The 18167-nt window shown below is 59.2% G+C and overlaps 2 protein-coding genes across 4 annotated transcripts in view; one reads left to right on the forward strand and one right to left on the reverse strand.

The window, feature by feature from the left end:
* The window catches only part of Rasal1 (RAS protein activator like 1), a 35382-nt gene extending 20984 nt beyond the window's left edge, over nt 1-14398 (forward strand). For 2 of the 3 annotated variants that reach the window (XM_087198315.1, XM_004843751.3), the window contains 16 exons: nt 1568-1649; nt 1735-1866; nt 3225-3313; nt 3875-3992; nt 4073-4226; nt 4567-4631; nt 4940-5052; nt 6354-6546; nt 9229-9366; nt 9845-9989; nt 10928-11100; nt 12022-12159; nt 12230-12365; nt 12810-12930; nt 13627-13685; nt 13886-14398. In XM_087198315.1, the coding sequence (XP_087054441.1) occupies nt 1568-1649; nt 1735-1866; nt 3225-3313; nt 3875-3992; nt 4073-4226; nt 4567-4631; nt 4940-5052; nt 6354-6546; nt 9229-9366; nt 9845-9989; nt 10928-11100; nt 12022-12159; nt 12230-12365; nt 12810-12930; nt 13627-13685; nt 13886-14025 (1996 nt within the window). In that variant the 3' untranslated portion in view covers nt 14026-14398. Of the gene's footprint in view, nt 1-1567; nt 1650-1734; nt 1867-3224; nt 3314-3874; nt 3993-4072; nt 4227-4566; nt 4632-4939; nt 5053-6353; nt 6547-9228; nt 9367-9825; nt 9990-10927; nt 11101-12021; nt 12160-12229; nt 12366-12809; nt 12931-13626; nt 13686-13885 lie in introns of all 3 variants that reach the window. The other variant, XR_015446277.1, reaches the window with a different exon arrangement.
* Nucleotides 14399-15271: 873 nt separating this feature from the next.
* Dtx1 (deltex E3 ubiquitin ligase 1) overlaps nt 15272-18167 on the reverse strand; it is a 30944-nt gene continuing 28048 nt past the window's right edge. The window contains exons 7-10 of the mRNA XM_004843754.3: nt 17545-17703; nt 17302-17463; nt 17133-17222; nt 15272-16516 (exon numbers count right to left, since the gene is read on the reverse strand). Coding sequence (XP_004843811.1) covers nt 16292-16516; nt 17133-17222; nt 17302-17463; nt 17545-17703 — 636 coding nt within the window. The 3' untranslated portion in view covers nt 15272-16291. The remainder of the gene's footprint in view (nt 16517-17132; nt 17223-17301; nt 17464-17544; nt 17704-18167) is intronic.

The raw sequence follows: 18167 nt of genomic DNA on the forward strand, positions 1-18167 counted from the left end.
GAGATGAGCAAGAGGCCAGACCCCAGGGTAGCCAGGATATGAGTTGTGGGTGCATTAACCAGGTATAGCAGGCAGGCACTCAGTCCATCCTGGCTTAAGCCGGAGAGCTAGAGGCGACATCAGGAGTGGCTGGATCCAGGTGCGCAAGGGGTGTCCCCCGGAGCCTCTGTCTTTGGCTGTGCTGTCTTCTTTGTTAGCTTCATTCCCTGGCAGCCTCTCCCTGGTGGGGGCAGAACAGCTCTGGGAGCCCCAGGCTGGCCTCCTACCTACTTGGCTCCTCCAACCGACTGGGTCATAGACTCACTCTGGGGCACAAGGCGATTTTGGGGCTCATGCGCTGACTGGTTGATCCAGGAGGGGAGAAAGGGACGTGGCCATGGGCGGACAGTGAGGCAGGGTGGGTCCTGTCTGAGAGAAAAATGGTAAGGAAGACAGATGGGGGACGAGCAAAGCCCACAGGCAGCCCGCAGGGCCGACAGCTCAGGGATAGCACTGGAATCTCTTTCCGTCCCTCCCATCTCCCATCTTTCTGGCTTTTCCCCACACCTCTCTCTCCACGTTTTAGGCCAGGTTGGGAGAATCTATTTCTAGCTTGCTGTGTGTCCACGAACCGCTTCCTTGCCCTGTCTGAGTCTCTCACCACCTGTAGACTTCTGCCCCAGCCTCAGCCCCAGCCGGCCTCCCTGAGTCTGGATGAGGGAGACCCACAGAGGCAGGGGACCGCTGCCCCTCAGTGCTTTCTACTCAGGGGACCCTCCCCAGCCACAGAGCTATGCAGGATCCTCCGGAGCCTGCAAGGGACCGATTGCTGTCGCTTAGCAACTGTGTGGGCTCCTAGGAAACCAAAGGCTTTGGATGCGGAGCCGAGCTGGGAAGGGAGCTGAAGGAGGAAGCAAGCAGTTCCTGGTGGTGGTGGTGGTGGGGGGTGGTTGTGGATTTGGGGGCCTCAAGAAGGAGGTATGGGAAGCTGATTTGGGTGAGGCTTTTGAGTTGTCATGGCAACCAGAAGCCAGGGCTTCCTGTCTCGTGTCTTTTCTTTGTTCCTAAGCAGAGTGTGGGTATGTGTGTTTGCTGAATGAATAAATGCTGTACTAAACACCTTGCAGCCACATCTCATTTGACCCTGGGACCCATGAGGTTGGTCTCGTGAATCACTCCCATTTTTCAGATGAGAAAACAGAAGCTCCGAGAGGTAAAGTGACTTTTCCAGGTGTCACCCAGCCAATGAGTGCAGAGCCAGGCTTGGAAATCTTGCATCTAGTTCCCTTCCAGGGCCTCAGGGAGGCAGAGTCTCCCTTTTCCCTCTGCACGACACCTTTACTTGCTGGGCTTGTGATGCTGGGCCTGACCTTTCTGTGCCTCAGTTTCCTCACTTGCAAAGATGAGGATACTAGTGCTTCCTCATAGGGTGCATGAGGTGACCAGAGGTGCTGGGATTGGATGGCTGGTTGCCGTGGAAACCAGTGCCATTTGCGTAATCTATCTGGCACCCCCTTTCAAGGCCCACCTTTGGCCATGGTCCTCGAGGGTTTTGCGTCCCCTCAGGCCTTGTCTCCTCTGTCCCCAGGGACCTGGCCCCCCGAGACATGTCTGGCACGTCAGATCCATTTGCCCGCATATTCTGGGGCAGCCAGAGCTGGGAGAGCTCGGTGAGCAGCCATTGGGGTGGCTGGGGTGGGGCACCTGGCAGGGGGCCCATCCGCTCCCTCACTTCCGCTCCCTCTCCCGTCCCAGATCATCAAGAAGACGCGCTTCCCACACTGGGACGAAGTGCTGGAGCTCCGGGAGGTGCCGGGTGCCCCCGCCCCGCTGCGTGTGGAACTGTGGGACTGGGACATGGTGGGCAAGAACGACTTCTTGGGCATGGTGAGCCTCCCTCCCTACAACACCCTCCGTGCCTCCCCAGTGCCTCAGGGGGCCAGAGAGCAAGACGGGCCGAGCCTCCTGGGGGTCGGCAGGACGGACGTGTGGGCTGCCTGGTCAGGGCCCCTGGGCAGCTGGGTGAGGGAGGTTCCGGAAGGTGGAGTGGCTTTCTCACGGTCAGGACAGAAGCAGCAGAGCCAGGAGTGAGTTCAGACCTCTGAGCCCGAACCCCGGAACCTGAGCCCCGAATTCCACTACTGCAGTCCCCACCTGAGCTCAAGGTCTCTCCCTCCTCCTCCAGCTATGAGATGAGTGTGGCTGCCACTGCCCCTCCGTGGCTGGGAATGAAAGTGGCCCCGTGGAAGGAGGCAAGACTGGAGGAGGGAGAGGGAGGCGTGGTGGAGGCTGCCAGCAGTGATGTAGAGGCAAGGCTGCCTTGGCAAACAGCTGGCAGATCCTCAAACCGTTAAAGACAGAGTTATCACTGACTCCCAAATTCCACCTGTAGATAGCTACTTTGAGGGTAAGCTCATAGCAGCATTACCTATAGCAGCCTGAAATGGGCACAGTCCAAATATCCACCAACAGATGAACAAAATGCAGTATATCCATGTGGTGGAATACTACTCAGCCTTGAAAAGGAACAAAGCAACAATTCATGGTGCAGGGTGGATGAGCCTTGAAACTGTGACACTTGGTGAAAGGAATCAGTCCCCTCAAAACAGATCACAGACTCTGCTTATGTGAAATGTCCAGAACAGGCAAATCTAGACCCAGAAAGGGGCTGGAGGAGGGGAGGGTGCTGATACCTCAGGATTCTCAGGGGCTGATGGAGAATGTTTTAAAAATCAATGGCGATGCTTTCACCACTCTGTGAATGTGTGAAAACCCATTGAGCTGTACATTTTAAACAAGCGAATTGCATGTTTATAAATTTATTTAAAAATAAAAAGATAGGGGTGGGAATGTAGCTCAATGGCCCCACACCTGCCTGGCAAGTGCAAGGTTCTGAGTTCGATTCCTGGTACTGGGGGGAAAAAAGTAAAAATAGCAAGAGAGGAGGCCGAGTCTAGGGACCTTCTGGATGGTCATTAAACTTTTTGATGGACACGATTGTGTCCCTAAACAGAGCTGAAAGTATTCCCAGTCCCCACATCCTGTTTGTAGCAGCAGTGTGACCTCGGGCACACCACACCCTCTCCCTGAGCCTCAGTTTCCTAGCTGTAAGTTACGTGTCCACGGGAGCTAATGACCTAGGACCGGGGGAGGAGAGGTGCCCGCTGTGGGTGGGCAGCCTGAGCTCCTTCCCTGAAGTGGATGAGCCTGGGCCAGGCAGGCTGAGGTTCTCTGTCCCCCTGCAGGTGGAGTTCCCCGCACAGGTCTTGCAGCACAAACCACCCAACGGCTGGTTCCGCCTGCAGCCCTTCCCCAGTGCCGAGGAGGATTCTGGGTAATGTGGGTGAGGCGGGAGGGGCAAGCCTGGGACCTTGGGGGCGGGGCCTCGGGGGTTCCCAGGTCATCCTTCGCAGTCTCATTGGCTGCTCTGCCCATCCATCATCCATCCCCTTTAAAGAGTGTCTTGAAGGGTCTCTTCCAGTGTGTTCCAATGCACCCGAATGAGGTCACCTTATTTCCAGCCACCAGTGTACACGTGACGTGTTCAGAACTCTCGGTCCTCCCGCACCTGTCCGCATCTGTCCACTGTGCTTATTTACCCCGGCCACACCGTCTCACTTTCTCTACTTCTGTGTTCCTGTCCATACCTGTTGCCGTCAGTTCACACCTGTGCACACCTGTGCAGGTGTTCACAGATCCTCACTCTTGCCTACACACATCTGCCGACGCTGGCCTCATCTTTCCACCCCGGCCACACCTGCTACACAGTGGGTGTCTGTCCGTTCCTATCCATCCCATTGATGCCCGTCACGCCTGCTCACACCTGTCTGGTTGTGCTACTGTGCACGCTCCGTACCGGTGCTCACACCTGCCAATCTGCGGTCTGACCTGGCAGAGGCAGCCTGGGAGCCGTGCGGCTGAAGGTGCGCCTGGCCGAGGACCGCGTCCTGCCCTCGAAGTACTACCGGGCCCTCACGGCGCTGCTGCTGGAGTCCGTGCGCAACCTGTCCGAGGTGGGTGCGGGCGCCGGCGGGGCTCTTCCGCTCGGGCGTCCCAGGGCCGCAGCTCACCCCGGCCTCCCCTCCCCGCACAGGAGGACACTGCCAGCCCCTTGGCTGTGCTGGAGGAGCTGACCTCAGGGGACTGTCGCCAGGACCTTGCCACCAAGCTGGTGAAGCTGTTTCTTGGCCAGGGTCTGGCTGGGCCCTTTCTGGACTATCTCACGCGGCGCGAGGTGGCTCGGACCAGTGAGTCCCTGCATGGCCCCTGAAGTCACTCTCCAGGACGGGTCTGCAGGGGGGGTCCCTGGGGAGACGAGGGGGCTTAGGCCGATGGTGGGGCCCCCGTGTGTGGGGCCCTGGTGCTGTGCACGCCGAGTGCCTGAGAGCACGCGCCCAGCTTGCTCCTCGAGAGCTGTGCGGCTCAGCCAGCTTACTTGACCACTTTGGGCCTCTATGCTGTGAACAGTTGATGTTTAGGAGACGTCCCTGATTCTTGGGGAGGAAGGAAGATGACGCCCACCTTGGGGACTGAGGCAGGTTGGCCCAGCCCCCAAATTCCAGCAAACACTTCCCTGTGTTCTGTCAGCTGACCCCAACACCCTTTTCCGTTCCAACTCTCTGGCATCCAAGGCCGTGGAGCAGTTCATGAAGGTGAGAAGGTGTCGGTGTAGAGGGTCCCAGTGGCGGCTGTGGTGTGTGTGTGGGACCCCTTCCCAGTGCTGAGCCAGGCCGCAGAGCCTGACTGGCCTCAGAGGGCCTCAGAGGCTCCACTACCTCTCTCTGATCCTGTCCCCAAGGAGCATGCGCCCCGAAAGGTGGCGCTGCCCCACCTCGCCCTCAGTGGTCCCCTGGGCCCCGCCCCTGTGAGGGCGGCTCCACCCCCGCTGCACCCCCAGCACCCCTGGCTGCCCTGTGGCCCCGCCCCTCCCCCCATAGCTTCCCTGTGGCCCCGCCCCCAGCTCGTGGGCATGCACTATCTGCACGAGGTGCTGAAGCCAGTCCTCAACCGCGTGTTCGAAGAGAAGAAGTACATGGAGCTGGACCCGGGCAAGATGGACCTGGGGCGGGCCAGGTGAGCCGGGGCCGAGGGCCACACCTGACCTCCTCCCTGGAGCTGCAAGTGTAACCGCAGAGCCTCCCGAGAGCCCTGGCCCTAGGGCTGTGCAGGTTCTGGCAGGAGCTCCCTGGGTTCGAATCCTGGTCTTCCGTGTCCTGGACCTCAGGATGTCCCCCGAGGCGTGGGTCATTGTGAACGTGAGCGGAGTTGTCCCCACAAGCCCAGCCTGGGGGAGTGCATCCTGAGTTCCCGAAGCCTTTATCAGGACGGGTGGGGGATGGGACCGTGATGGGGACCAGAGGAAGGCTCTCCTTCCCTTTGAGATCTGCCCACCCTCCAGCCACCTCCGAGGCAGGTATCGGGACCCTGCTGTACAGATGAGGAAACGGAGCCTCAGAGCCAGAGGACACCCGTCTAGGGTCACACACCAGGAAGTTGCAAAGCTGGGATTTGAACCCAGACCCTGAGCAGAGGGGCAGGGTCCGTCTGTGGCTCCAGGGGGTGGGGCCTAAGGAGACTCGGTGTGTGCCCCAGGGACAGGGCACCCAGGAACCTGGGCAGGGCAGGGTGGCAGGCAGACTTTGGAGCTGGCAGTCTTCAGTTCTCCTCTCAGCTCTGTTCCTATTTGCAAGGCAACCTCTCTGAGCGTCAGTTTCCTTCTCTGTTAAATGGGATCAGTCAGGCTACTTAACCCATGAGGTCGCCATGAGGGTTAAATGACAGGATGTCAGAGGCCACCCATGCACCACAGCCACTGCTGAGCCCAGGGAATGAGGGACAGATCCTCAGTCTGAGGGAGATGGATAGGATAAGAAAGAAGATTATTTTAGTATATATGCTGCCGAAATGAGCACAGAAAGATTATTGCACATGATCTGGGGAAGGGAAGAGAGTAAAGCCGGGGCGAGGATCATAATATTCCACAGGGTGGTGACAGGCACTGCCTCACAGTGAAGGGGACATTCAGGCAAAGACTTGAAGGCAGTGAGCAAGGAAGTCATGGGGACTTGGTGGGAGGCTGTCCAGGCAGGGGGCACAGCAAGTGCAAAAGCCCTGGGGTTGGGGCAGGTGTCTGAAACAGCCATGCTGAGGATGTTGAGTGATGGGGAGGGTGTCTCCTGAGAGGAGGTGATGTTTAAACTGAATGGGGGAACGAGTCCCTCAGGGGAAGGGGAACAGCCACCGCAAAGGCTCAGAGGTGGGGTGAGCTTGTGTGTTTAAGCAACAACAGTGAGACTGAAGGTGGGAAGAGGACATGGGTTGCTCAGCCCAGGGGGGTTCTGAGCCCCGAGACTGAGTGGCTCTGTGCCCCCCAGGAGGATCTCCTTCAAGGGCACGCCTTCGGAGGAGCAGGTACGGGAGACCAGCCTGGGGCTGCTGACCGGCTACCTGGGGCTCATTGTGGACGCCATGGTTGGCTCTGTGGGGCGCTGCCCACCCACCATGCGCCTGGCCTTCCGGAGGCTGCAGCAGCGAGTGGAGGAGCGCTTCCCGGCCGCCGAGCATGAGGTGATTTCCAGGGCTGGGGCCGAGGCGCAGGGGCCGGACTCCAGGCCTCTGTCCTGGCTGAAGCGGGTGGGTCATGATAATAATAATGACACTAATGGTAATAATGATCTCAGTGGCTCACATGCTATGCAGGCCTTATCAGATCTTGCTGGAAGCAATTTATATCTATTTTCTAATCTTCACACTCACCCTGTGAAGTGGATTCCAGTATTACATCCCTTTTACAGAGAAGGAAACAGGCCCAGAGAGATTAAGTTGCACAGCTGGTAAGGTCCAGCTCCCAATTCACCAAATGACAGTGCCCAGCACAGCGGTGGGGGTGAGGAGGGGTCTCTGGTGCTCAGCAGAAAAACCCCAACGTAGCTGGGTGTGGTGGTGCACATCTGTCATCCATCCAGCACTCGGGAGGCTGAGGCAGGAGGACAGCTGTGAGTGCTGAGCCAGCCTGGGCTACATAGTGAGTTCAATACTAGCCCGAACTGCAAAGTAAGATCCTGTTTCCACAAAACAAAACAAGATCTAAAAGGGTGCTGCTGCCATGCTGTGTTTGATGCAAAAGTCAGAAACCCAGATGCTGCAGGTTCAGGGAGGCAAGGTCTGTGAACACAGTGGGTGTGGGGCAGCAGGGAATGGGGGAGCCTGTGGAAACGGCAGCCCCCACGGGTCCTCTAAAGGGGCACCCTAAACCACGGTGGCCTTAGAGGAACAGGGGCCCGGTATAGCCACAGCTCAAGGAGTGGTTTTTGTTTTAAGCTAACATCCTAGATTTTATATGAAGTTTCTCATTTTTAAAATGTCAGCACTGCCCGGCCTGGTGGCACATGCCTGTAAACGTAGCACTAAGGGAGGCTGAGGCAGGGAGTCACAATTCAAGTCCAACTCGGGCAGCTGAGTGACTTAGCGAGACCTTGTCTCAAAATGAAAAAAAAACAACAGTAAAAAGGGCTGGGGATGCAGCTCAGTCCAAACACTCCCCAGTACTGAAAAAAGAAAATGTCCGGACTAATTCATCTAAATGAACCAAAACAACTCTGGCTCGAACGTCACACTTAGGGTTGGATTGTCCTCCACTTTCATGCTCGGCACACCTTCCAAGGTGGCTGTCGTCCTCGCCTACGAGTGACATCCGGCGAGACTAACTTGTACACAGTGAGAAAGTAACAGGGATGCAGCCCTCGGGTTCACTTTGCACAAAGATCTGAAGCCACCGAATGGGGGAGATGGGACAGCCTGATTCCCGGGTTGAGGGCGTTTGACGGAGGGCCCTCTCTCCACACATCCTGTTTTCACATGGGAAACCGAGGCCCAGAGAGGTCAAAACACCTTGGTCGAAGGTGGTGCACTCAGACCTAGTGCCCCAGGCTCCTGGCTGGGCCGCTCCTGTGCCCTCCTCCCCGCTGATGGGGCCGGTTGTCACCCCTCTGCCTGCCCGCCTGTCACCTGGCTGCCACGGAGGTGTTAAGTGGGACACAGCTGTGGCAGCTGGTGAGGAGAGGAGGAATGGGGGCCGCTCCCCAGACAGCCCAGCCCTGAGAGGGGAGCTGGCATCAGGGCCACACAGTGCCCCCATGTCTCAGCCTTGAGGTGTAGGGAGCAGGGACTTTCTCAGGCCCAGGAGGGTGGGGTTGGGAACGGGGTGCCCCCGTCAGTGGCTGCTCTGACACCTGTCCCCTGCCCCTTTCCTCCTGCAGGATGGAAAGATGAAGGGAGTTAATGGACCAGCACCAAGGGCTTAAGTGAGCTGGCTGGTGGGAAGTGGCAGCTTTGAGGACAGTTTGGGGTTCCAGAAGGTGGGGAGCCCCCTCTGGGCAGCCCAGTGCCCAGCTCCTTCTTGGCCCAGGAAGCCACAGGCGCCCGGGGAGGGGGACTGTCTCGGCGTGAATGCCACCCAAAATAAATGCAGGAGCACGTTCTGCAGCTCAGTGTAGCTGGACAAGTGCGAGGGGGGTGGGGAGCAGGTTTGCGGGCAAGGCCAGGACTCCGGGGAGGGCACAGGCCCTGCAGTGGGTTTCGGGCAGAGGCCGGGGCAGGCATGGCCGGTGTGCGCTCTGCACCCTGTTGGATGGGGTACACTGTGAGCCTCCTTTTCTTCTGGAAAGTGGGGGTGCTGTGATGTGGGACCGGATGTGAGAGTTCTGGCGTAGTCCAGAGGCTCAGCAAGTGCTCCCGGTAGCTGGGGTTGAATGGCAGGAGTGTGTGCTGAGGAACAGAGTTCACATCCCGACTGGGTGCAAATCCTGGCTCTGCCCAGAAGCTTGTGACCTTGGGCAAATGCCTTCTCTCCTGGGCCTCGGTTCCTTCTCTGTGACGGGAGAAGCCCTTGGAGGGTGAGGAGCTCTGGAGCAGCAGCTGGCCTGCTGTGTTCACCACGTCTGGGCTGACTCTTGCTCCTGCCCATCAGCTGTGTGGTGGAGAATGAGTCTCTTAACCTCTCTGAGGCTGTGGAACGTCCTTAGCCCCGCAAAGATGGTTCAGTTAAATCTAACTCTGCAGGATTAGTATCATCGCTCTATTCTCCACTGGGGAAATTGAGGCCCAGAAAGGAGGAAACTCAGCAGGCTGCGACAGCCTCCCGACTCATCTGCTCCCACCCCCTCTGGAGCCCCCATTTCTGCTCCTCCCTGCCTCAGTTTCCCCATCTGGGAGGGGCTCCGGGCCCCTCACCTGCTGTTCCTGCCGCAGGACGTGAAGTACCTGGCGGTCAGCGGGTTTCTCTTCCTGCGCTTCTTTGCACCGGCCATCCTCACGCCGAAGCTGTTTGACCTCCGAGATCAGCACGCAGACCCCCAGACCAGCCGCTCCCTGTTGCTACTCGCCAAGGTGCCGCCCCACAGGCCCCTTCACGGGGTCTCAGCCAGGGAGAAACAGGACCCATTGGGCCCAAGGAGCCCCGTGTGTGAAGCCCACCCTCAACAGTCCATCCTAGTGCCCTCTTCCTGCTTTCTGGGTTGCTTTTTTATAATCGAACCTCAGCCCTTCCAGGAGGTGTGGGAAGCAGGCTGGCAATCACTTACACGTCACTGTGAATTAGACCACCCTCAGCAAGCGGGAGCACCTTGAGATTCTCATGGGCTCCTGAGTATGTAGGGTAGGACTGGGAAGCCCCGGGTAGATCTAGGCTTGGGGAGGAACAGAGTAAAGGCCCCGGGTGCAGATTCCGAAAGGGGGAGGGCGGAGCAGATGACTCCCAGGCCTGTGTTGGCCCGAGCCCGCTTCCCTGAGCACTGAGCCAAGCTCCTGGACCCTGGCCCTGTTCTGAAGTCTGCGTGTCTCAGCCAGGCACCCACCCCTTCCTCAGGCCGTGCAGAGCATCGGCAACTTAGGCCAGCAGCTGGGCCAGGGCAAGGAGCTATGGATGGCGCCCCTGCACCCCTTCCTGCTGCAGAGCATTGCCCGCGTGAGGGACTTCCTGGACCAGCTGGTGGATGTGCAGGCAGACGAGGGTGAGCTCCCATGGACCTGCCACCCCCGGATCACTCTCTCTGGCCCTGTTGAGTCCCCACTTCCTCAGCACTGGGGATGTGGGTATGTAGATCAGCTAGTCAATCAACTAACATTTCCTGGAGATGAGTAGAAGTCAGAGCTTGTCCTCTAGGCCATCCCAGCCACCGTGGGCACATGGCTGGGAGCATGGCATAGGGTGCATGTCACCAGCAAAATCTATCAAGGGCCTACTGTGTAACAGGCACCCTTCTGGGTTCTTGGGACACAGGGCCGAATGAGACAGATCTTGCTGTCACAGAAGTTCTGTTCTAGTGGGGACCACAGCTGTAAAGAAGAGCAAGCAGATTCAGTATGTTAGGGATGGGACATAAAGGAGGGACAAGAACGTAGAGGGAAGGATGGCAGGCTGATGGCTTCACTTGGGTGACGTGAGGACCGAGACCGGAGGAGGACAAGAGAAGGCTCTGAGCAGCGTGGGCAGAGCTCCAGGTGGGGCAGAGCAGGTGCAAAGGCCCTGAGGTAGGAAGACTGCAATAGGAAAAAGAGGAGGGGGCAGAGGAGAAGTGAGGGGCTGGGTGGCAGGAATGGGTAGGACTTTGGCTTTGACTTGGATGAAATGGAGAAGAATACATGGGGTTGAGTCCACTGGCCTTTGTGGGTCAGAAAGTGGCAGGCCCTAAGCCTTTTGGGTCTAATCCCCTTGGGAGCAACTTGTGGAAACCCAGCACCCTGGCTGCAGAGTGGTGAGGCCTGTTCAGGACGTGCACTGGGCTGAGCTCCCCCTGTGGGTCTCCTGCCCGTGCCCCGCAGGTCCCTGGGAGTGGGAGAGGGACCAAGCCTGCCTGCCGGGTGCTGCCCAGGCCAGCAAGGGGCGGAGTCCAGAGTCAGGTGCTCCTCCTCTGGCTTGCTGTCCCCCACCTTCTTCTCCATTCTCCAGAGGCTGGTGGCCCTGCCCGGGCCCTGGTGCCGCCCTCGGAGACTGTCCGCGAAGGCTTCCTGCTGAAGCGCAAGGAGGAGCCCAGCGGCCTGGCCACACGATTCGCCTTCAAGAAGCGCTACTTCCGGCTCAGCGGGGAGACACTGTCCTACGCCAAGGGTCCCGAGTGGCAGGTGAGCTCCCGGTGCAGGGGAGGGCTCTGGGGCAGGGACAGGGACAGGTCCCCAGAATGCCAAGCAACTGAGCAACTCTGGGTGTGCTCCTGGCTGGGGGCCAGGGTGGCGCCAACAGGATCAGGTGCATCTCTCACGCCCTCCGCAGTGTGGAGATGCAGGAGCTATGCAGACTCGGGTAAGATGGGATGTGCTCCCTCTGGGACAGGCTGGCTGTGCAGACACACATGCCTGGGCATCCATTGCCTCATTCATTCATTCATTCATTCAGCAAACACGTACTGAGCACCTACTGCCAGGGCGAGTCCCGGGGAAGACATGGCAGGGCAAGTCAGGGACACCCATGTCTCCTGGGGCTGCATCCCCACTGATACAAAGCAGATGCCTGCTGGACTCCCCATCCCTGTCTGCACCCCAGATGCAAGGGTGGCTCCCATGGCCAGGGCCGCACTCCTGCTTCTGTTCATCAGCATAGCAAATTCCAGGCCTCAACTCCCTGGGGTCTAGTCTGGCACCATGGGCTGAGTGACATGGGAGGGTCACTGGCTTCCTGTCCCCAGCCTTTTCATCTACAAGCTGGGGAGAATGACAGACCCAACCCAACCTGAGGAGTTGGTTGGGATGATTAAATGCATCAATTACTAGGAAGGGCTTAGAGCACATTCCATAGACGTGGCCATTATGGTGACAGTGGTGATGGTGATGGTGAGGAAAGAAACCAGGGCCCAGAGAAGCCATGTCCCTTCGGCAGTGATGGGGCAGGACTGTGGGACGCAGGGCACACACACACACACACACACACACACACACACACACACACACGGTTGAACGTCCTTGCCCCAAGGGCCCCCACCTGGTGCACACCCACCGGCAAAGCTGTCCCTGTTCTGAGCCTGCCTGCAGAGAAAACCCTGTCCCCAGGTTCCCACCTCCATCCCAGTGTCACACATCTGTGCTGTGGAGCGCGTGGACGAGGGCGCCTTCCAGCTGCCACACGTGATGCAGGTGGTGACACGGGGCAGTGCGGGCACGCTGCACACCACCTACCTTCAGTGCAAGGTGAGGTCCATGAGGAGAGCGAGGGCGACCCTGGGGCCGCCCCAGCTCCTGACGCCCCACCCCTCTGCAGAATGTGAATGAGCTCAACCAGTGGCTGTCGGCCCTGCGCAAAGCCAGCGCGCCCAACCAGGAGAAGCTGGCCGCCTGCCACCCCGGGGCCTTCCGCGGGGGGCGCTGGACCTGCTGCCTCCAGGCCGAGCGCTCAGGTAATGGGCGGGGCCGCCTACAGGCTCCGCCCCCCGCCCCTCAGCGGCTGTCTCTGCCTGGGTGGGCTGTGCAACCTTGGACAAGTTACTTAACCTCACTGTGCTTGAGACGGGGCTGATGCTAGTTCCTGCTTCATAGGGTCCTGAGAGGGTTAAAGGAGTTGATGCTGGTTAAATGATACCAGCAGTGGTAGTTTCTCAGGACCCATCCTGTGCCGGCTCTCAAGGAGGACTGGACTGTTATGGCCGGGACCCGGGGAGCAGCAGTGGAGGCAGAGAGAGCGGAGCCCCAAGGCAGCAACATCCGGGGCTCTAGAGCGGAGGAGGACCAGGCCCGCGGAAGCATCTTAGAGGCTGCGGGGCAGGGGATGGAGACCCCTGGGCCGTGTGGCCTCCCATGCGGGACGGAGAAGTCCCCGTGACGCTGCGTCCCTGGTTCCGCAGCTGCCGGCTGCAGCCGCACACACGCGGCTGTGACCCTGGGAGACTGGAGCGACCCGCTGGACCCCGACGCCGAGGCCCAGATGGTCTACAGGCAACTGGTTCTGGGCCGGGACCAGCTCAGGTGCGCGCCACCACTTCTGCTCTGCTTCCTGTGACCGCCAGGGAGGCACAGGCCGGGGCCTTGGGGAGTCTTGTCTTTGGGTCCTAATGCAGAGCTGAGTGCATCCCAGGCTCCATCATGGGGACAATTCACAGAAAACCCTGGCCTCCTGAGCTTGCAGTGTGACCTCGACTAGGTCCCTTCCCCTCCTGGCCTTCAGGCCACTGTTACTGAGTGAGGAGGAACTGTCCCAGCCCATTCCTGAGTGGGTACTGAAGCTGGCCTGCTGGACTCAGATCCTGAGTGAGCCATCTGGTGGCCGTGGGACCTCCTCTGTGCCTCAGTTTCCTCTACAGAAAAGGAGGGTAATAACGGTACCTGCCTAAGATCAAAGGGGTTAACCTAGTTCTTTGTAGGGACCTGGACACATAGTTGTCTTTCAGTACACAGTGATTATTATGCTGTGTGGCCTCAGGCAAGTTACTGTGTCTCTGTGTCTGTGTTCATCTGTCATACCTACCTCATGTAATTTGGTGTGATCATTAAACGAGTTAATACACGTGAAGGGCTTAGGGCAGCGTCTGCCAAACTAAAACTGTTTGCAGTGATGATGATTTGGGGAACCTGTAATATCTTCTACAGCCGCAGGCCACCCCTGGGTCTGGGGCAGGACTGGGAATCAGACCCAGCCTTGTCTTTCTCCGTGTCCACTTCTAGGTTGAAAGTCCTGGAGGAGTCCAACCCAGATGCAGCCGGGGAGGCAGACTCAGTGCAGGGTAAGGGAGGTCCCCTTCTTTTCCCGCAGCTTTCTGAGCAACCTGTGTCCCCTGTCCACCCTCCCATTTACAGGCCCCAATCAGGCTGTGGGGGTCCTGGTACTTCTGGGGCTTTGCAGGGCCCGAGCCCAGTCTGCAGTCCGGCCCTGGGTTTGGGTGCTGGCTGCTGCCCCAACCACCTGTGACCCTGTGTCCCCCAGGGTCCTGCTTGGAGGCTCTGGCCCGGCAGAAAGCAGCAGCTGCCCATCTGCTGGAGGTGCTGGAGGACCTGGATCATGCCCATGAGGAGTTCCAGTGGCAGGGCCAGGGGAAGGTGGCCCTGGGCCCCCGGGGGTCCTGAGGAAGCCACAGATCCTGCTGAGGAGGAGGAGGAGCTGAGAGCCATAAGGCCACCTCGCCCTCCCCTGGCACAGGAGTCTCCTTGAGGCTGTCCTGAACCTCTCTGATGCTGTGACTTGGAAGCTGCTGTAGACATGCCTTGTCCTGGTGTCCCTGTCCAGGTGGGGCATGGAAGCCCCACGGCCCGGGCCAGCCTTGCACTGAATATCACTCTGCGTGGATGAGCCTGGAGTCTGCTCCACTGGACTAGCTTGTGCCCATATCTACAAAGCCAGCTTGGCCTGGAGCGGCTGGATACAGCTATACCTGAAATCCCAATGCCCATGTGGCCTTGTTGCCCAGATGGGCACTAAATGGTCTCAGCCCTTCCTGTTTCTGTGTCTTCAAATCCTCTAACCTCACTGATTCTTTTTAACCTTGGCTAAGGGCCCAACTCCAAGCTTCTGGGATTAGATATTCAGATTCAGACCCTGTCTGGTGGGAATAGATTCCTGGGCTGCATCTGGCCACTGACTCAGAGCCTGCAGGTTCGCAGGGATGGGAATCGGGGTTTTCAACCAGTTCCCCAGGTAATATGAGTGGTCGTCTCCCGGGGCAGTCTGCACGTTTCTACATTATAGTTTGAGGTGAAATTTGGGGAGTGAGCCAGACTGTTGGGGGACACCCAGCTGGCAGATCTTGAAGAACCTCCAAGGATGTCTCCCTGTTTTGTGTAACGGTGTGGGGAGGACACAACGGGATATTTATTCAAGGTGGCCTGGCCACCATTAAGTGTACCCTTGAAGACACGGTGCGATTCCACAGATGGCCAGCAGGGGTCACCTGGACCCACAGCGCTGCCCACAGCAGCCCCAGAACCTGGCCAGGGACAGGAGCTCCTGTGTGAGGCTGACAGAGCCTGGCTCTGCCCAGTCTGTCCCTGGACAGACCCTGCCCAGGTGCTCCCAGCCCGAGCCCCTGTCCCCTCGCTGTGTTGGCGAGCAGATGTGGGCATCCCCTTGTGCTTCTGTTACAGAGCAGGCCCCTGCTCCCTTGGTGTCCAGGGAGTCCAGGAGTGCGTGCCTCTGCATCAGCCCCTCCCCCTTTCTGCCCCAGGACAGGAAAATTAGGGACCTTCCACTCCATAGCCCCAGGCAGTGGCCTGGAGGTGCCCTTCTTTTGCAAGTGATCATTTCCCGTGTTCCCCAAGCCCCCCCCCCCCCAGGACACTGCCACCCAGCCCCCTTTGGACAGGAAGAGACTGGAGGGAGGAGGAGAAAGACCATTTATTTCTCCACCCACAGTGGGACTAGTACGGTCTTTCAAAAGAGCAATCGCTGGCGTCCCTTTAAATCTTGGCTGACTCCCACCGAGACAGCCAATCAACAGAGGCGGAGCTGGTGAGTTGCCTGGGCAACGGGCCCCTGGTTGGCTAGAGACCATCAGCCACCCTACTGCCCACTCCCTGGGAGAGGGAGATTAACTCTTCACTGTCCTCTCTCCCTCTCAATGCACTGGCCTGACCCAGGCCTCCTCCTGCTCCTGCTCCTGAAAGCAGAAGCCACAGCTTTTGGATGTCAAAGTTGGGGGGACGCGGTGGACAGGATGGGGATGGGGAGGAGGAGAGTGGCTTCCTGTGTGGTAGACATAAGGCCTGGGGAGGGGCAGGGGGAGGAGGAGACAGACACAGCACAGAGTAAGATGTCTCACGTCCCTGTGCACTCTGGCCCAGCCTGGGTAAATCTACGCAATGGTCTGGGGGCCTCCCCTCTCGGTGGCGGCAGAGACAAAGCAGGGGGGTGAGCACGGGGAGACCAAGCTCCCCAAGTTCTCCGTCTCCCAAGAGCCCCAGAGGCCCTCAGTGCTCACCCTGAGTCCCGGGCGTGGACAAGCCTGTGCAGAGGCGGCCGGAGCACAGATCGGTCTCTGCCTCTTCCCCCCGGCCTGGGGGAGAGGGGAGGCACGTGGGTGTGCGTGCACGTGTTCACGTGTGTTCACCAGGACGTGTGTTGGTGGGTGGGGTGGGTCACTGTCTTTTTGGCAGGGAGGTCGCTGTGGTTTCCAATCCTCTCTCTGCGGCCCTCTCAGGGAGCTATGGGTCAGGGCCAACAGACCTGGCGGCCTCCCGTCATCCCAACTGCCACCAAGAAAATCCCCGAATGCTTCCGGCTCCTTGTGCAGGCCCCTCCCCAGCCCTGAACTGGGGACACCAGGTCACACCTGGCTGGCGGAGGGAGACGTGTGCCGAACCAGGGGCAAAGCAGAGGGCGGGTGTGCAGACTCGGGCCTCAGGCCTTCGCCACAGCCTCAGACACTCCCTGGGCCGTGAGCTCGGCCAGCACGTTGTCTAGGTAGCTGGCGTCCGGGTAGCCATGGCCCGTGAGGTTGGATCCGAACTCCGTCTTGTGGTGAATCTCATTCCATACCACGGTGTCCGACTCGCCCGTGGTGTTGGACGTGCCAATGGTGAAGATGAGCCTCCGCTCCCAGGCCGTGATGAGCAGCCGCAGCACCTGGGGGTGGGCACAGGTTGCAGGCAGTGCCAGGCCGTAGCCGCCCGAGTTAGCACCTACTAGGCCTGCTTGGCCTGGCCACTTCCTTCCTGTTTGTGTTTCCTGACTCCCGCCCGCCTGGCTCTCTTAGTAAAAGCTCTTCCCAAATCATTCATTTCTTCCGGGGTGAAGGAAGGGTCTCAAACTGGCAGCTCTTGGCTGTACTTGGTGTGGCCCCCATGCTGCATAAAAATAGCCACTTTGTGATTTAGTTGCCAATATAAAAAAAAACCCTAGAGATTTCACGTGAAAATCTGAATTTCTGGGTTCTCTTGAAAAACAAAATCAGACACACTATAGTATGGTAGTGAAGCCCTGGACTGCTTGGGTTCGAATCCCGACTCCGCCACTTAGTGGCTGTGTGACTCGGGCAAGCTGCTTGCGCTGTCTCAAGCTCCGTTATCTGTAAAATGGGTCGGGGCCTAGAGCTCAGGGGCTGGGGCGGGGATCATGTGTGAAGGAGGTGGTTGTGGTTGCTGCTGCTGTTTGGGTGCTGGTGGGGGACAAGTAGGAGAGGAGGGACTGGGGACAAGAGGGATCCCGGAGCCCACTCCCCTGTGCCCTCACCGGCACCCACCTTCTGGCCCTTGTCGTTGTTGGGCAGATAGCAGTGGCGCGGGAAGCCTCTGGCCGTGAACTTCTTCCCGGGGTTGGGGTGCTCGGGGCCCTGTGGGGGCAGCGGGGTGTAAGCCACAGGTGGGTGCAGGGCCTGGAGGGGGCAGAGGTGTCGGGTCGGGGCCCAGCACCTGGATGCCCGTGGGGATGTCGTAGACGATGCGGATGGTCTGGGTGTCCGAGAAGCCCGGCAGCGAGTGGGGGATGAGGTGGAACTCCATCTTCCCCGGCGGCTGGGTCCCCGTCTTCTCCCCATAGATAGCTTTGCAGGTGGGGCACTGCAGGCTGCCGTCCTGGCCGGGGAGGCTGGGGTGAGTGCCTTGCCGGGGTCCTGCCCCGCCCCGCCGCACACTGGCCAGCGCCCCTCCACGCACCTTGTTGCCGTTGGAGTACATGGCCACCAGGCACAGCAGGTGGTACACGTGGCCGCAGCGGCCGAGGCGCCCCACCAGCTCGGGCCGCACGCCCTTGTGGCGCAGCACGCCCTCGTAGCCTGACGCTGTGACCAGCCGCTCCATGCAGATGGTGCAGTCCTGAGGGGGCACGGAGGGGACACCGCCCGGGTCAGCGCTGGCCCCCTCAGGCAGCGCAGCAGACCACCCCTCTGTGGGACCCGTATTGCAAAAGGAGAGGACGCTCTCCTGTACTGAACAGGAAGAGAGGGCTCCCTCACACCCGCCTCCTCCAGAGGGACGGAGACGAAGGGTAAAGTCTAAAGCAAACCCTAAAGGCGCACAGGGGAAAGTATGGGTGAAAATGGGACACGAAACTGTCGTCGATCGTCAAGAGATGGTTAAATGCAGCCCAGTGTGGTGGCCCACGCCTGTGACCCCAGCACTCTGGGAGGCTGAGGCAGGAGGATTGCAAGTTGGAATCTAGCCTGGGCAATTCAATGACTTATCTCAAAAGATAAAAAGGGCTGAGAGCCGGGGATTGCGCAAGGTCCCAAGTTCCATCCCTGGCACTAAAAAAAAAAGGGGGGGGGGGTTGAGAATGT

This window comes from Heterocephalus glaber, unplaced genomic scaffold (assembly GCF_053883595.1).
Source record: "Heterocephalus glaber isolate CG9 unplaced genomic scaffold, H.glaber_assembly_v1.0 deba00001687, whole genome shotgun sequence".
NCBI lineage: Eukaryota > Metazoa > Chordata > Mammalia > Rodentia > Bathyergidae > Heterocephalus > Heterocephalus glaber.